At 41.6% G+C, this 18,299-nt stretch overlaps 1 protein-coding gene across 1 annotated transcript in view; it reads left to right on the top strand.

Annotated features, from left to right (window-relative positions):
* The window catches only part of LOC145985612 (protein turtle homolog A-like), an 836,473-nt gene that overhangs the window by 794,649 nt on the left and 23,525 nt on the right, over nt 1-18,299 (top strand). Inside the window, exons 7-8 of the mRNA XM_083119681.1 lie at nt 15,051-15,195; nt 16,161-16,291. Coding sequence (XP_082975807.1) covers nt 15,051-15,195; nt 16,161-16,291 — 276 coding nt within the window. The remainder of the gene's footprint in view (nt 1-15,050; nt 15,196-16,160; nt 16,292-18,299) is intronic.

Below are 18,299 nucleotides of genomic sequence, written 5' to 3'. Positions count from 1 at the left end.
GCATCGAAATATAGATAATAAATCTCTGAGGAAATTCAGATTGCGGCGCAGATAAGGAGTGTCCACATAGTCTACAAGAATGTAGAGAACGTTTAAAACAACCTCACAGGATATAATTTATTCCTAGCTCTATTTCGGATTAATACTTCCTCATCCTCGCGCTTCAGTCATTAGTATTTCCATTATTTCCCAGTTGTTAGAATTATGCATTTGAAAGTGATTAAGGGTTGAATCTTTTCTCATATTATTGTTTCTTTCCTCTAAATATAGAAACTGGCTATCTTACTTTCAGTCGTTACAAAAACTCTCACCAGGTGACATATCGCGAATAATTCCTGCGGTTGGACAATTGACAGTAGTGAGTTTCCAATTACAATCGGTCTCCTGTTGGAAAGATATGCATTTCACATGCGCTTAGCAGGCCACGTTTCCTGTTTCGGCACTCGTGGGGAAAAAATAACTTGTCAACTTGTCCGCAAGAGGAGGACACAAATGTCCTCATCCGAGATGCATCACTATCACATCCTTCGAGAGAACGTCACACAGAAATATCCTAAACGTCGAAAACTGAAGTTGCGATAATGATATTACCGAGTACAATCTGAAACAACAAAAATAGAGAGCAAAAAAACTCTTTTCGGCTCCAACAAATGTACAGGCTTTGTGACGTATGGCTGAGACCGAACTGATGGTCCGAGAGTTTTGTGACGCTGATTCCACCGTATGACAGATGGATCTGCTCGTACCGCCAGGGAGACCAATCCGGCAGAGCCCTGGGATTAATATTTAACGCAACCATTTGGGAAACAGAACGTACAGGACTCGTCCAAGCGAAAGGGGGGAGAGGAGGGGGAAGAGAAAGTATGGAGAGTGTGGGAGAAAGCCATTCATGTATCCCTCTCGCTGGGATTTGGCTTCACTGCTGAGGGATTGAATTAGCTTTCTGGCGCATAACCGTCAGTTTCAAGGATATTATCCTTTTACAAGGTTGGTTAGAATTCCCCACAAAGGAAGAAAAATCTGCGGAGCTTCCAAAGAATCTGTCAGTTTCAAGATTAACAAGTATGAACACTGATGAGCCAGAACAATAATGAGTAAGAGATTTTGAAAGATTTGAGTTGATCTTATAACTTAATAAGAACCCTGTTTCTGAATTCAAATATTCCTTGCTTGGCTGGCTAGTGGATCGTCACTTATTTGTACCCTTAGGCTAACCACAACCAGACTGGCTAGACGTGAAATTCTAATATGTGACCTCTAGATCGTATCCTTAAGCTTTCATCTAAACTAGTGCGGTAGTTTCCAAGACATACGTAAATGTATTAAACACGGTTTTGTCTAATTTAACATAACCTAGTTTACACTAAGCTACAACTAGTTTGCTTGGTAGCACTATATACAGGGAAGTATTCATCAAGATCAAAACCCCTTGCGATGATTGACTCCTATTTCGATTCTCAGATAAATATTCTTGTGGTAGAGGTTTTCTCGGGTTATGAAATACTTGTTTTAGTTTCCAAATTTTTAAGAGCTTAAGTCACCCTGCTTTTAGATAGGAAAGGCCTTGGAGATAAGAATTAACTTAGATTTCGAAAGGGTGAAAAGTGGTGAGAAAACTAAACGCCGATAGGCAAAGTCTTCATACTGTTGAGCAAAATCCAGATACTGCCGAGCAAAGTCACCATACTGCTAAACAAAGTAGGGATAATGTGTAGCAAAACCTGAACACTTCTGAGCAAAGTCGTGATACTGCCGAGCAGAGTTGCGATACTGTCGAACAGAGTCGCGATACTGTCCATGCAATATCGCGATACTGACGAGAAGAGTCGCGATATTCACGAGGAGAGTCCCGATACTGCGGAGCAAAGTCGCGACACTACCGAATAATGTTGCGATACTGCTGGGCAGAGTCCCGATACTGCCGAACAAAGTCGCGACATTGCTTAGCAAAAGCTGCACACTGCTGACCGAAGTCCCCATACTGCAGAGCACATTCTGAAGCTCTGGTTTCAACACGAGCAAAATTAGTTCTCCGCGAACACCTCCTGAGATAACTTTGAGAGAAAGAGGTGTAACTTCAAAACTTACAGGGTCCTTAACTCACTGAAGATCATGCCTACAACTTAGCTGCATCGCGTCACTAGTGGTACGATTCTCAAAGCGCAAAGTAAAGATCAAGAACGGCGGGAGAAGCCGGCATATCAGAACACCGGAGGGAATAGAAATGGGCTTCTCTGAATTAACGCAGTAAATTGTGCGTAGGAACCGTTGATTACGCTCCTCTCCTGGCGTGACGCGCACGGAACAATTAGCATAAGAGTGGAATTATCCAACGTCGGTCGTTATTTCGGGAAGCTGGACAAAACAAATACAAACACTTCGCGCGTGCATTCTCTCGCTTCCGGCAACGGTGGAGGGAGAGGCGGGCAGAGGAAGCGAGAAAAAAAGCCGGGAAATATACGACGAAGCTGGGAGATATGATAACCAGGTCATTGGGGGAAAGCGGAGAGCCTGAGACTATATTCAATAACGTGGTCCGTAGGGGTCGGTGGTGTTTCTGTAGAATTTCCGACATGAGTGGGTTCGTTTGTAATTCCGTGGGTTGTGGAAGCTGTCTCTGTAAAAACTCCAACCTACTATGAAACATCAGGAATCGATATGCATGTGTACTGGTCAGAGTAAGGCCGGATATGCTCTCATAATTTCCACCTCCGTACTTCCTCAAGTGTTTTTACTCCACTGTCCCCACTCATGAAAACTTTGAATAGTTATTAATTTTGAACAGAATTTGAAGGAAATATAACAATGTAACAAATGTAACAATTTTGATTACTCGATTCCTTGTAGTTTTTATTAATATTTTTCTTTCCTCGATTTTCTGCTTCTTTAAAGTTATTCTGGATGATGATGGTTAATGATGATTTTTGTAAATTTCACTTACCTTTTCTGGCACTTTTGGCTAATCGCATAGACGAGGGGAAATGGTGATAAGATGGAATGGATGAAACGAGAATCGCAAATACTTATGGACAGCACACAACACTACCTCCACAGAGGGTTGTACTGGCTGCAAGTCTCGTTGGTCTGTAAAATGAAATCGTGGATGTACAACGTGGAAGAGGGGTTGTATTTGGGTGTCTTCACAAAGGGCTACCCCTTACAGCACTGAATGAGGATTGAATGGAAATGATGAATGGACGCACACAAAATAATACTCAAACTGATCAGAACTCGAACCGGAACATTCGTTGTCGAGATCATGAGCCGACCACTGAAAGCTTTCGGCCACAAAGGTTGCTTGTTTATTTTACACCTATTCCTACCTCCTTTGTGTCGTGGTGATTCAATCGGTAGAGTGTCAAGGGACAAGCTTCCGTGACGGCTGGGTGTAGAGGCCGCCGGAGCGTGGTAGTGATTGCATCATCTCCACAAATGCCCGGCATTATGAATCCCTAGATCTTCCCATATGCATTCGCGGCATATTGCAATATGTAGGGGAAGAGTCGTTCTGCCTTTAGATTTCTACCATGCGCTAACCACTCTGCTATGAAAGCTGGCTGCGGCTGAGGCTAATCTATACGATGATTAGATGAGCAAAAGAACATTCATGCCCAGACCGAGACTCGAATTCGGAACCTTCAGCGACTCAGTCGACGGCTATTGGCCAAATGGTTTAACCTGCCGCAGTTCCCGTCAAGTGTTCTGTCGTCTACGGGTTGTTTGATGTAAATGCAGTAACTGATTAAAATCAATGAGTTATCCAACTGAAATACCTGCTCCCAGTTGGTCTGTTCTTTTCGTCTTCATCCGGCTGTGAATCTACCAGCCAAGAGTTCAAATTCACCTCCGAAAATGAATTGCGTGCTGTGACTGGCAGAGAACAACGCACATGCTCTATCCAGCGCTCCTGTCAGTGGGCGGATGCACTGACGTGATTGATACCAAGATCTTCTCTTCCAGCAGACAACAGACCACCGAGTGGAGGGAGCGGTACCTGGATAACTTTCTGAGGTTATTACGAGCTCGTTTCTCCGAGGCTGCTAATTTGCAACATCTATTGATTGATTGATTCAGTTGGTGTTTTAAGTCCAGTTTATACACAGTAAGGCTAATCGGGACTGGACCTACAGTTTAAATTGGAATCCGTCGGTCCTACCATTGTAGATTCGATTTCTATCTACTCCACGGTTTAAAAGCTCCTTTAATAATTCCTCCATCTCCATTTCAATCGCAAAATGAACAACCGTTTTCCCTCCACGCCAAGAGGTTTCCAAATATATTTGCCATCGGGAGGCCAATTTTTGCAACATATAAATCGGTGCTTTGCCACTTGAACATATGAGCTATTTCACTCAGCTTTAAAAGTTTTTGTACGCAAGTTGTTCAATGTTTCGCATCTACAACAAATCATGGGCTTTCAAGCGGAGAGTTCTTTGAAGCTGAAACTGTGCTGCTCATTTGGCTGAATCCCTTGTATTCAAACGTTCAAACTTTGAACAGTTGATAGAATTCAATTATATTCAAATCCTGGTCCTATTTAGAATTCAGGCTATGATATGCACGGCAACAAAAGTTCCGGAATTCTCAAGCACAAATTGCCTCTCCGTCATTAATAGACAACAGGACTTCTTTGCGGTTAACGAGAGCCTGCAACTGCCGCTACCTGCTCTAGCAGACAAAGTCCCGTGGCCTTCTTTTGAAGGGAGATGTTGCGAGGAGGTAGTTTATGTATGCAGGCCAACGTGATTACCTAGACAACAAGTTGTTGTCGGAAACTTCCTCCGTTTCAAATTAAGTTAAGCCGTCTCCCCCTTCGGAGACCGTCGAGAAGCCACGCCACGGTTTCCTCCGTCCACCGGTCCTGCGTGTCGTCATCTTGAGGGCACCTTTGGAGCAGATTTTGACGGTGGATGTACAGGTTCTAGTTTTCGGAACTTGTCCCTGATACGCGGAAGTTCGTGTCCCCGTTGCTATCTTTAAGCAGAAGTTGCGTTGGCTAACTCTTACGGTGGTGAACGGTGAGCATCTTGAAGTTAGGGGAACACTGTTCATGATTTGATTTATTTTTTACCTCGCTTTTCTGTCACTTTTGGCTAATTGCGAAGATGAGGATGAAATTGATGAAAGGACACTTACAAAAGAGTACCCAGGACGTGATTCGAATCCGGGACTCCTGATATCGTAGCATGATTTGATAACCACTCCTCCACGGGATTATCCGCTGAGAATGTGGCGGCTAGAAGACTTGACACACTGAATGTCTCTCATCTGGTACTAAACCAAACCCGGTTAAAATCGAGATTTTATAATTTGTAGTCGTGGCTTAGCGGTATAGAAAATATGCCGTTACGGGCCATTAGAGGATATGGAAGGTAGAGATACAGAAAGCCCTGGGCCTAGATTTGCAAAAGAGTTTCCACTGGGAAAATCTGTTTTTGAAACTTGCACGAAATGAAATAAGGTATTTGAAATGTGGTTAGCTTATATGGTGTCGGGGATTACTTAGCCTAAAATTTAAAACTGAAATTGCGTAGGGAAAGGGGGGGGAGGTGTGTTCACAATGTTGTTAGCCCTGGGTCTCTCATATATATGTATGTATTTATGTATACCTATTTGTGGTTGGGTGTGAAAGAGGCGACACAAAATATTAAAAATACAAATTATTCAATCGTAAGGATGTCAAGATGATCAAAACGGTGAAACGAATTTTAGTCAAGGTTTAAGTCCAGTTTACTCAGATAGGCTAATCAGCGGGATGACATCTGCATGTTAATGTGTGATTCGAGCTACTGTGCATGTTCCTCCATCGAGGATCGAACCCGGGTCCCCTTGGCTGCTAAGTGATAGGCAAAAGGTAAGGTTCCCCGTGCAGATAGCACCGTGCCATGAAGGCACATTTAAGCAATGTGGGGGTAGGACCCAACACATTCTCGATCTAGGCCATTTTGAAGTTGATGTGATCAGCACCACACAACGGCCACCTTTACCTCCCAGGAACCCATTGATTTGAGGCTGGGTGAGCTTGGTGCTAAGTGAAAAAGTTACCATTACGCTACCGTAGAGATCCCAATAGAATCTTAGTAATTGATACTGTAATATAACAATTTAGTCATTCTTGACCGTCATATATCACAGTCCATAGTGGTTCGGCGGTTGAGATGAAAAGATCATCTAGCGTGAAGTTTATGAATTTGCGCGGACTATGAAGCGTGGGTAGATGAATGAAAAAAAAAATCCCTGTCACATCCTCAGACACGAAGAGGTGGGGCAGAATAATTCCGAGGAGAGAAAAACATTCCAACACATACCGCAGTTATTAACACAATTATATTGATGCACATTTTCAGCTTTTGTTCCAGAAAAATTGAATTCCTTCCATCTCTTGTACGATGCCGACTGCAGCCGCATTTTCTGGCGAGTGTAGGAACGCTGTGGAAATTGTCCGTATATATATGCTCTTTGTTTTCTGACACAGAAAAAAAACATAGCTCCGAGGGGGGAAGAGCCTGTAGTGTGGCATCAGCCTCAGATGGAATTCCCGGTGTTTCAGTTTATCAGCTGGGGGGCTTAGCTCCGAGAACCGTTGTCGGCAACAACGCAGATTCCAGCGCATCATTGTTCTTAAGCCCGGAGGATCAGTATGCGGACTTACGAATCACATTCAGCATCCATGACGAACACGTGAAAGCTTTTGTCTCTCCCCCTACCACCCTTTCCCTTACTGCATTTCCACAATATTATTTATATTTTTTTCCTCTGTACAGAGAAAGTAGTGTGTGATACCTGCCCTATCAGCATTTGCGGTTGGTGCTACAGTCCGTCAGATATCAGACTGCTTTATCATCTCTTGCTCCTTTCACAGACTAATGCCCGCATTAAATGCTGCTGTAATTTGCATACTTAAGCCTTTCCTAAACCTGTATGAGAACTATGCTCCACGTCATACTGCTTAGTAGATGACGGACTCGTGTGTACTGAAGAGCCTCTCGATAGCGTAGTCTTTTACGCACTCGCGCTGTAACCAAGGGGTTCCGGGTTTGATCTCTGATATTTGAACATCGGATTTCACTTTAACCTGTAGGTCTAGTTCAAATTAGTCCTTACCAGGCGTCGAACCCGGGTCTCTGGCATATCGTGCCATTGCTCAACCAACTGAGCCACCGTTTTAGACCTGACTTCGCCTAAATTTTCGCTCACTGTTTTACCTGTGTGTGATGAATCGTCAGGTAGTCAATGTGGTATGAAGTGGACGTCAAAAAGCAAACTTTGGCAGATTTTTTGTAGTACGCACTAAAGTAAGCTACATATTCCAAGGTGAAGGAATTAACTAATTATCTGGCTTTCCTAAACCCGAAGGTTTATTGCCGCAGTATTCTCTTTGAATATGTCTTTGCTACAATCGTTGATTCACTGTTCCACATCTTAGGACACCCCCTCGACTTGTATTACAATTTTTTGCATTTGGTTCAATTACAGAATACACTGTAACGTCACTAATATAAGTACAATTCTTACTTCGCTCAATAATTTGAAAACATTGACACGTATGTTTACATTCACACGGTCTCATTCAGTAGCATCACCTGCGATGTTTTTATCTATGCAGCCCAAGAGACCAAGTGGCACCATGTACCCTCGGTGTACGGGTGTACTTTGGCTCTATCTAGCGTCTGGATTGGCTGTATGTGGTTAGCACAGCGCCCTACTACGTCAGGGTTCCTGGGATCAAATGCCGGCCTTAGGATGGGTGTCCTTTGTGGGTTCCCCTACATGAACGTCATATCATCACTCATCCTCATCTTTGCGCTTAATGAAAATTGGTAGAAAAGCGACGCTAAATAACAACAAATCAAATCAGTCAAATCAAAATCGGACAGTTAACACAGGAAACCAATTATTAACGGTGTGCACGACACGATAAGAATATAAACGAGCAGTAGCCAATTTATTTAAAGGAAACCACACGCGAAATAACCACTTGAGACCTGTTCACTCGCTTTAGCTAGGTACATGAGCGGTTCGGCTGGAATGTCTACCCGAGAATTAAAACTGGCTGGTCAGCTGCCGCGCCGACCGTTCATAATGTCTTTTGTGCTTAAGAGCCAGACAGAAGTTGGGGTTAGCAGCGAACTCGACGCGTTTGACTTCCTATCGTGCGCCCCTTGGTTGAAATGACACAATTTTCCAGCTTTGACAACCAATCCGTAACAGGAAGCAGACACTAAATTGGCCCGTTTTCAGTCACTAGGGCGCATGCGCGTCGGGAAAGTCTGCTAATTCGGATCATACCCGCACGAGTTAATATAAAATTCAGATTTTACCTTTTGTCTGCAGTGGCAATGTGCAAGGTTTAGTGGGTCATACACTGAATAAATTAATTCAGCCGAGACAGATCGGATTCACTTTGTTCGTGCAAAATGCACTACAGAGCTTTCGGCGCTCTCGTTGGGTGTAAATATTAGTGCTCCGGTCAGGTCGCGTGATCGCTTTTACCTCCAGCCTGAATACATACAACGCATGTGGGCTAATCCTGTGGGTGTACTGAACAGAATTGATTGGTATCTACTATTTAAGTACGACTAGATAGCTCTGTGCGTCTCTGTATGGATTAAAGGACCGTTAATGAATCGCATTTGACATGGATTACCGTTCGCACATTCAAATTTCAGAATTCTTTGACCGTAGTGATTTGGATTAAAATTGACTATACAGGGTGACTCTTGTACTTGTAGTTCTGTTACTCTATGTTGCATTTCTTCCAGTTTTGGTTAATCGCGACGATGAGGATCAGTGATGATGATTTAAATGAAATTGATGAAGGGACGCCTAGAAAGAACACACGTTTCTAGGAAGGGACTGGAACACGATAACCTCGGTGATGAAATCGAAAACCAATCACTTAACACGTTTGATACATGGTGGTTCACAAGTAACTGTCGATTCGAATATGAAATTGTAATTAAAACATGGCAACGAATTGAAGTCTATTCTGGTTGCTCAAAAAAAGAGGCAATATACACACATAGAACTCGAAATATGTGAATTGGCATAAATATGTACTACAGCAACATATTAAAGTGTATAAACTGTCCATGATGCACTTTTCGTGCATCAAAACACACACACAAATGCATCAAAATACTTGTATCAGATCAGACGCGATCATTTCCTAGTAATAAAAATAACACCTTTAACATTGTCAATTAACGCGCCAAAAGTGCATGAAGGAAGAAAATGAACGTATCAGCACAATATACCACTGACAGCAGAACTACAGGCCGTCCAGTAAAGCATTTTAGCAAAGTGATTTCACGTTATGTAGGCTAACTAGGCCTGCCGTTTAAAGTAGGATCCTAAGTACTCTCCAATGTGCCTTCCTTGCAAATTTGAAATAATTTAATCTCACTGAATTTGACTTCATCCTTGCAGGCGGGGTTATATGTCTTTAGGCAAACTTTTGTACCGTAACAGCTATCACAAAACTAATTACAGCATTACATTTCTTGGAAAATTCTAATGTGTTTTGATACCCCACATGACCACCTTGCCACCTGAAAAAATTGACCTCGATTCAATATGGTTGACTTCAAGATGTCGGCCATGTCTCGGAAGCACCCTCACCCCAATGCACCCAGGTGAAGTTGGATCTGCCATTACCGCATCCCTTTCAGAGAAAAAATGGTGTCCTGGGACTTTTGAATCACCCTGTATTATTGTACAATGCATTGTTTTCTTAATAAACTTGTTATTCTAAGTTGTGGAGGTGCAAGTATTCAAGTATTCAAGACAACACAACAACAGGACAGATATTAACACTTGCGTATAGTGATATTGTCAGCGGGTTCAATTTCTTATGTAATATTCCATCACTGAATCATGTGGTTATTAAGTTTAAAAAGTTAAGAATACGAATCATATGACTCATGAGGCCTGGGGGTAAAACTGGAGACAGAGTTACATCTTCCTCAGACCCCATTCAAAACTGCTGCTGGGGCACGCTGCGCAGTAAGACAACTTCCCTCCCTCCTCCTGCGTTCCTTTCCCATCGACCACAACGGGAGGTTCTTGTAAGACACAAAACCAAACTCCAGGCTCTAATAGTTTGCGGAAACTTCCGGAATACTTCCGTGATTTCCAAGCCAAAGAGAGACAGCGCCGATTGTGTAGAACCGGCGAACCAAGAGGTAGACAGCGGTGCCTTGTCCAGAAGGCATAAATCAAGATTGTTCCAAGCATCATTTCTCTCTCCCTCTGTTCGTCTGTATTGCCATCGTCCTCTACCGTTTTTCTTGTTCGCATTTCCTAATATTTCTCGCTGTTTCGTGTTTCAACAATCTTTTTCCTCCAAGGTAACTGAGGAGAACGAAAAAGGAGTCGTCTGTGATAATACTTCATCTTTACATACATCAGCTTCTGGCAGCCACGAAGTTCCTTTGCGTTCCAGTGTCCTTGGTTAGGTGGTGGGAGGCGCGTGCAATCGATATTGCCAGGGACGCAGTTACATCAGCAGAAACTCTCTCCCACTCCCCACCCCCCCCCTTTCTCTCTGTCTTTCTCTTCAGTCGAGTTACTTTTTAATTTATTGTTCAAATATTAAAAGACGTTCATAAATTACGATTCTCCCAAAAGCTAATCTTTAATCGTGGGAGGCAGTTATTATTCTGAGAGACAAACCAGAGTCGAACGAGAGGGAAATTTTTCAACCTTTTACTCAGAACATCTGTAAAAGCAGCATCTTTACACGACGTTTAAATTTGTCTTGAAATAAGTTATACTTAGATTTATTATCCTCGTCTTAGTCTACATCTACGTTACTTGTAAGGTGTTCATCCGATCTGATTCATCAGGATGAATGCCTTTAGTAAGGGGAGGATGGGCAAAACCGGACAATAAGAAATGTTCAAAAAAAAGTTTAAAATATCAAGATTAGACAAGTGCTGCCATCTACCGTCAGTGATGACCGCACATGACGTAATTTGATTATCATTTAAGTAAAAAGGCCTCATTTTTTCTGTTATCGAATGTTATGTTTCATTGTGACCATCAAAGTACAAATTTCAATACTCTAAAGTCACTCCTGACAGGAGAATTTTGTTTTAGGCTTCATTACGATGGGTAAAAATATAATCGGCTAGCTAGCGTTTTCCTTAATTGATTTCGTTAGTAAGTATAGTGTAAAAAATTGCTGTATATTTGAAGAACTATTACGAGGGTCACTATTTATATTTTGAGACTAACAATGAAAAAAACAGGAATTTGGCATTGAAAACTGTTTTATTGTTTTTCGAAGTATTCTCCTTTATGGTCAATACACTTGTGCATTCGTAGAACCATTTGTCAAAGCAGTTTTTCCAATCTTCTTGAGACACCTCCATAATATGGTTTTTGAACGCATCAACGGCGTCTTCCGCCGACGAAAATCGTTGTCCACGCAATTTATTCTTGACATTCGGGAACAAGAAGAAGTCATTGGGTGCCAAATCAGGACTGTACGGCGGATGACCTATCAATTCGATTTTTTGACTGTTCATAAAGTCGGTTGTTAGACGAGATGTGTGGCAGCTGGCATTGTCTTGATGAAGAATGATCCGAGGGCGTTTGTTTGTTTTCCGTATTTGACCGAAGACCTCTGGCAAACAAATTGTTGTGTACCATTCAGAGTTGACCGTTCTACGTTCCTCTAAAGGCACAGTTGCCACATGACCAGTTTTCCCGAAAAAAAACAGGCGACCATTTGTTTCGATGTGCTTCGAGAGCGAACAACTTTTGTTGGATTGGGTTCATCTTGAAACACCCATACAGTCGACTGCTGTTTACGTTCCGGCTCATATGCATATATCCATGATTCGCCACCTGTTACAATCTTATATACGTCTTTTGAAGCACCACGATTGTATTTATTGAGCATTTGTTTGCACCAATTGACGCGAGCGTCTTTTTGAGTTTTTGTCAAATTGTGTGGGATCCAACGAGAACATGCCTTTCTCACAGCTAAATGATCATGTAATATTTTATATATGCTGGTGGAACTAATGCCTATGGTTGCCTCAATCTCACAGTATGTCACATGACGATCTTGCAGTATTAGGTTTTGCACAGCATCAATGTTTTCTTGAACAACAACTGATTTTGATTTGATTTGATTTGATTTAGTTTATTTTACTTCGCGTTTTGTGCCTCTTGGCTAATTTGCGAAGATGGGGATGAGTGATGAAATGATGAAATTGATGAATGGACATTCACATACAACCAAGCCCGACCGGGATTCGAACCCGGGACCCTTGGCGTCGCAGCGCGATGTGCTAACCACTCGGCCAAACAACTGATTTTGGACGACCTTCGCGAATCTCGTCGGTGAGCGAATGGCGGCCACGATTAAATTCGTTATACCAGCGTTTCACAGTGGCAAAGGATGGAGCTTCATCGCCAAATGTGGAAGTAAGTTGATCGATGCACTCTTGTCTTGATAATCCACGTCGAAAATCGTAAAAAATCATCGCACGAAAATGTTCACGAGTTAATTCCATTTTATTGTTGTCGCGCAATCTCCAAGGCAACATAAACAACACAAATGAAGCTATTGACAAAACATTTGAAGTACGTTATGGTCAATAATGCCATACGATTCCGTGCAAACGTCAAATCGCGCCTAAATTCAATCAGTGTTGCCAAGGCTCAAAATATAAATAGTGACCCTCGTATGTATATAAGTATTCATAAGTATTGTGTGATCAAAAAGACGGAAAGACTATTTCAAGACGAGACTCTCCTCACCCCGCTGGCAACATCATTTTTCGAGCTACAGGTATGGATTTCAAAATGACGTAGTGATATTATTGTTACCTTGTAATGAAGGAGTCCCGTGTTGGATCCCTACTGGAGGCACATTGCAGAGTGGTTCGGGTTTCACTTTAAACTGTAGGTCCAGTGGAATCAATACAGGCTTGAGCAACTCGCTTGCCATTATGGAGACACAAGTGCGAGCTTCCAGCCTGCACACTTCACCTCAAGGCCAGTAAGCAGCAGAGCAGGATTGGGGAAGCCGCATGATTTGAGAAGGAAAGGGCGCACTCGTCTTTCACAGAACCACCTCCTGTTTGTTCTATAGTTATGACAATGCCACATTGCACTGTTACTCACGAATCAGATTAGAGGTTTCTCACTGTACGACGAAACCTTCTGCCCCGTTCACATTGTCCTTTCTCGAACCCGTAAATCCTGGAGTAGTAGCGCGCTGTGCGAACTACTCCGTCACGGAGACAGAAACAAAGTTGAGTTTATTAACTTTTAACAATGAATTTAATTGAAACCAAATATTGGGCTATGAAACTATGAAGATCATCCCTCCTACCACATCTCTTCAAGGTTCGTGTTATATTACAGGCTTGAATTTCAAGCTCCAGTTTTTTTTTTCTGTACAGCGAGTACCTTTACACCGTGGAAAAAGGAAGAGTATATGAAAGGGGAAATAGAAGAGGAAAAAGGCCCTCATACGTTGTGGAGCCTGATTGCTCTATCGTCTTGGTCGTTGAAAAGTTTAAACTTGTTTCTTAGCGTTCTTCGTGAATAATAAACACAGCGTGCTGGATCCTTAAGGCATAACAAGTTCTCTTCTTCTGCGCTCAGTTAATTCTGTTTTTTTCTTCCTTCCTTGCTTGATGGAAGGTAGGTAAGGATACAGAAGGTCGAAGGGAAAAGGGTAAGGGAGGAAAGAGCACGTTTCACAATGCTGAAGTCAGGATCTTACAGTAAAAGTGTTCAATAAACATTTTTTTAAAGTTACTCCCCACCCCAAAAAACCCTCTGGTGTGCTCGCAGCTTAGTAAACAATCCTGGAGTGTGAATAAATGATAACGAGAAAGTAAGAAACGAGAATCCCGTTAAAAATTTAATCCTTTCCTTAACTGCGAGCTTACACTCGGGGAAAATTTATTGAAAATATTTAGTTACATATGAAGACATTGTAAAAACTAACCTTCTGGTAAAAGCTTTCTTCTTATTAGGATATGTACCCAACTCTTATTTGTTGCATATTCAGGTCCTATGCAATATTCATACAAGTTTCCTGTAGTGTTTTGGCTAACTTTTATATTCTCTTCTTCATGGACCAGCAAAGTACAGTCACCTGTTAAAAAAATGGAACGGACACCTAGATCTTGAAATAGTCGCTTCCCTGGATGGTGTTGGGTCTCGTGTGGACACACCCAGCTGCTAATAGTCACTAAAACTAATTGCTAAGAGCTCTAAACCTGGCGCTCCTAATCTAACAACACACGCATTATCAGAACTAAGGGCAATTGTAGATTAGGACTTGTTAGATTAGAAGCGCCAGGTTTAGAGCTTAGTTTTAGTGACTGTTTGCAGCTGGATTTGCCCCGCACAAGACCCAATGGTATTATGCGTGTTACCAAACTGTACGGCAATGAATGAACTTCAATAGCAAGGTTGGTCTCCGCCGAAAAGTAGAGAAACGAATATATCAGGATTTAGGTATCCAATTTTTATTGCGGGTGACTGTACGTTACGGTTCTTGGTTCTTCCTTACGAGAATTATATTTAAGATAAAACTTGGCCACGGCATGACAAACTGTTTGGGACTAAACTTACCCAGTATGAACAAATATATTTTTATTGGTTTAAAATGTAATTAAAACGAGTTGCATTATAGATTTGATGCAAAATATTTGAGGTATTACGACGTACGTAACGACCGCAACCTCTGGCGAGTGAATCATTTACTAGAGAAGAGATTCGTCCAAGCGATCCGCGACTGTGTAAGTACCAAGCTAGTGGTACTGAATAGGGTTGTCAACATTTACAAGTTAGTGGCCAGAATATTGCATACCACAAGTGTACCGTAAATAAATATCCTTGCCTCTGGTCTGCGCTCGATTGGCGTCATCCTGACTGTCCCCAACCATTATTTAACTATGTTAAAATATAAACGCCCTTCATATTTGATGACCAACGTAATTACCATGCTGTATTTGCATAAAGGTGATTAATGTGGAATTAATGCTAATCGATCATGTTTCTTTTATCCTTCGCAGGAGTCCATGGACGGAAACATAACCACGTCAACTTTGACCTTCACTCCCATGCCGCAGGACAATGGGAAAAAATTGACCTGCAGAGCCAAGCATCCCAAGATAGAGAGCGGGGTGCAAGAGGATGTCTGGGAACTGGACGTCAACTGTAAGCATATGAATGACATCCTTCCACTGATGGAAATTATGTAGAGTGTAAAACTCTAAGTATCTTATTAGATGTTACAGCTTTACACCATTAAAAAGATAAAAACTTATAAGGTCTAAAATTGTAAATGTTCTATTTGACGTGACAGCTTTACTTGTTTCTTAGTGTAAATATAAAACTGTAAGTGTCTTATTGGATGTGACAGCTTTACATTAATAAAATGTACAAAATGTAAATCTAAGTATGTTACTGGATGGGACTGATGTAAAAATTATAGAAGGTGTAAAACTAAATTTTTTGTTGGATGTGACAGCTTACACCGATAAAAAGTATGTAAGTGTGAAATTGTAAGTATCTTATTTGATGGGACAGCCTTACGCTGATGGAAAAAATATATAGTGAGCAATTGTAAGTTGGACGAACTTTTTACAATAATAAACAGATATAAGGCATAAAGCTGTAACTATCTTATTGGACGACGTCGATATACCGATCAAGAAAATCCTAAAAATAAATTTATAGGACGTCAAACTACAAGTAACGTTTTGCTCGAATCCTTACATTTGTAAGTATAATGTGTAGCTCAGAACAGAAATGAAAATTCAGTGAAGAATTTCGATTGTAAAAGCAAAGCGAATAAATTAAAGACTGACATTTTAAAATACTGCAACTAGGTGGCACTCCAGACCAAATTCTGTCTGAAGTACACAACATATTTGTTCCGTCAATTACGTCTGCATTCTGGATATAATTTTAGAGAAGATTTATGATATAGCTTATATCTTTTTTAGCCATAAGAGAAACAACTAGAATAAAGTAAGTGAACGATAAAAAACCCAGCAAAAGCATGTTTTAGTTTTACTACATTATATTAATTTTATTGGGCTGTTTGCATGTTAGTCGTAACTATTGACAATTCGATTTTTTTTGTTTGATATATTTTAATATATTTTTCTGTTCCGCAGATACTCCTGAACTGAGACTCGAACTTGGTCCTCAGGTGAATCCAAACGACATAGAGGAAGGAGATGATGTATATTTTGAGTGCAAGATTAAAGCCAACCCCTGGGTGTACAAAATACTGTGGAAGCACAATGTAAGTAAACTTATGTGTTAGTGTTAATTCATTATTAGTAACTTTCATCCGTCTTATTTCTTAGTAGTCCTTCATTATTAATAACTTCCATGTCTTATTTCTTACTGTTTCTAATTTGAAATAACTTTCATCTGTCTCATTTTTAGCGATTTTCTTTCATTATTTATAACTTTCATCTGCCAAATGTTCTGAACCGGAAGAGTATGTGAAGGTACTTTCAGTGATAGAACTGTTGGGAATGATAGTTTTACGTCTAATTATATTTGTCGTTGCTGCCGTACTACCTAACCTATTTAACTCTTGGGTTTTGAAAGGATACAGCAAGTTATTTATTCCTCTGAAACAAGAAGCTTGAACTTGAAATGTTTAAATCTCTTCTTGTGTAGTGGAATAGCAATGACGTCAATGTTGCAGTATCTGCATTTACACTATTTTTGACCTTAAAACATTTATACATAAATACATTACATAAATATAATTGCATAATAATTCTCACCCCCCTTTAATTAACTGGCGGTAAGAGAACAATGGCAATTATTGTCTTATCTGGTGTGTTCGGTTTAAAGGTAGAATTAAGATAAATACCGTTATATTCATTTTAGTAACATTTTACTGTGTGTCCATTAATCGGTGGTCGAGTTGTAACCCTGTAGGGGTTATTTTCTCAGCCGACCTCGTTCGTGGAGTGGTTAGCAGAACGCTGTACGATGCCAGAAGTCCCGGGTTCAACTTTCGAGCCCTGGCATGGGTGTTTTTTGTGAGTGTCATCGTATCATCATCACTCATCCTCATTTTCGCGACTAGCCAAAAGTGGCAAAAAAGCGACGCTAAATAACAAAACTCAAAATTAAACTCATTTTCATATTCTTCTTTGCTACCATGAATGATTTGTATATCTGTTATAGTACGTCCTTTCTCTGTCACTTTTGGTTAATCGCACCAATGAAGATGATTAGAGGAAACTGATGATAGAACACTGAGAAAGAACACCCATCTCCTAGCCGGGACTCGTACCCGGGAACTTCGGTGGCGAGAAAAAATCGAAGAGGAAATTGAAGAAGTCACAAGAAGAACTCATTCCAAAACTGGAACCTGGAACTTTCGGTAGTGAGATCGTGAGTCGACAAGTTGTAACGCGCTTTTGGCACTGATGCGCATATTTTGTGTGTGTGCGTGTGTGTGTGACTGCCACGGAGAAGACAAGGCTCTGTAGTTCGCTCAGCCCCTAATTAATGGCTACTTGGGGGCAACCATGGGAGATAAAGGCGGTCGGAGCTTGTTGCGAACCACAAAACCTCCAACCATGGCTTAGATCGTGAATGTGCGGTGCTCTGCCAGAACCTTCACCCATATTTCTTCACGGCGCGTTGCAATGCGTAGAGTGTAGCTTTACCTTACATATCTCAAGGAGCTCTTTCAGGCCGCTTCGGGGTTTTGATCGACTTAATGTCGAACTCATGTCCCCTCGATGACGAGGCGAAAGTGTCAGCAACGAGACTATCGGGTAGGACCAAACCAAGGATCACACCATCGGTTGAACTTAGATTTATCTCATAATATAGCATAACGATGGCTGGATATGGGGTTGCACAGTTTCCAGCACCCATCCCGCCACCGTTTCCCCATTTTGCACGCCGTGCCGGAAGATTGAGCGCATCAATAAAGCAGCTTATTGAAAAATCAGTCAGGCCGGGCGCTGCCAACGTGAAATACAGAAACCTTCACCCGCCAGTATCTTTATTTGCAGGCTTCTGCTTCGTGATAAATTCCTCGGCCGGGAGAATTATTTACTCCTCGAGCAACTACCCTCTTTCACATCAATCTCCAAGCACTAGGGGTGAGACTATGGGAGCGTCTTATGTTTCAACCCTTTGCATTTTCCTCCCTCATTTCCATCCGCCACCACCCTCAGCTTGCTGCCAACTAAAAGACTGCGAGTTTGGGGGTAAGAGAGGCTTGCAAGAAAGGTGAAATGAAAACCACGATTGTGGCACGAAAAGGGGTCGTT

This window comes from Lepisma saccharinum, chromosome 3 (assembly GCF_977018435.1).
Source record: "Lepisma saccharinum chromosome 3, izLepSacc3.1, whole genome shotgun sequence".
Classification (NCBI taxonomy): domain Eukaryota; kingdom Metazoa; phylum Arthropoda; class Insecta; order Zygentoma; family Lepismatidae; genus Lepisma; species Lepisma saccharinum.
This window is presented reverse-complemented; position numbering and strand designations above follow the sequence as displayed.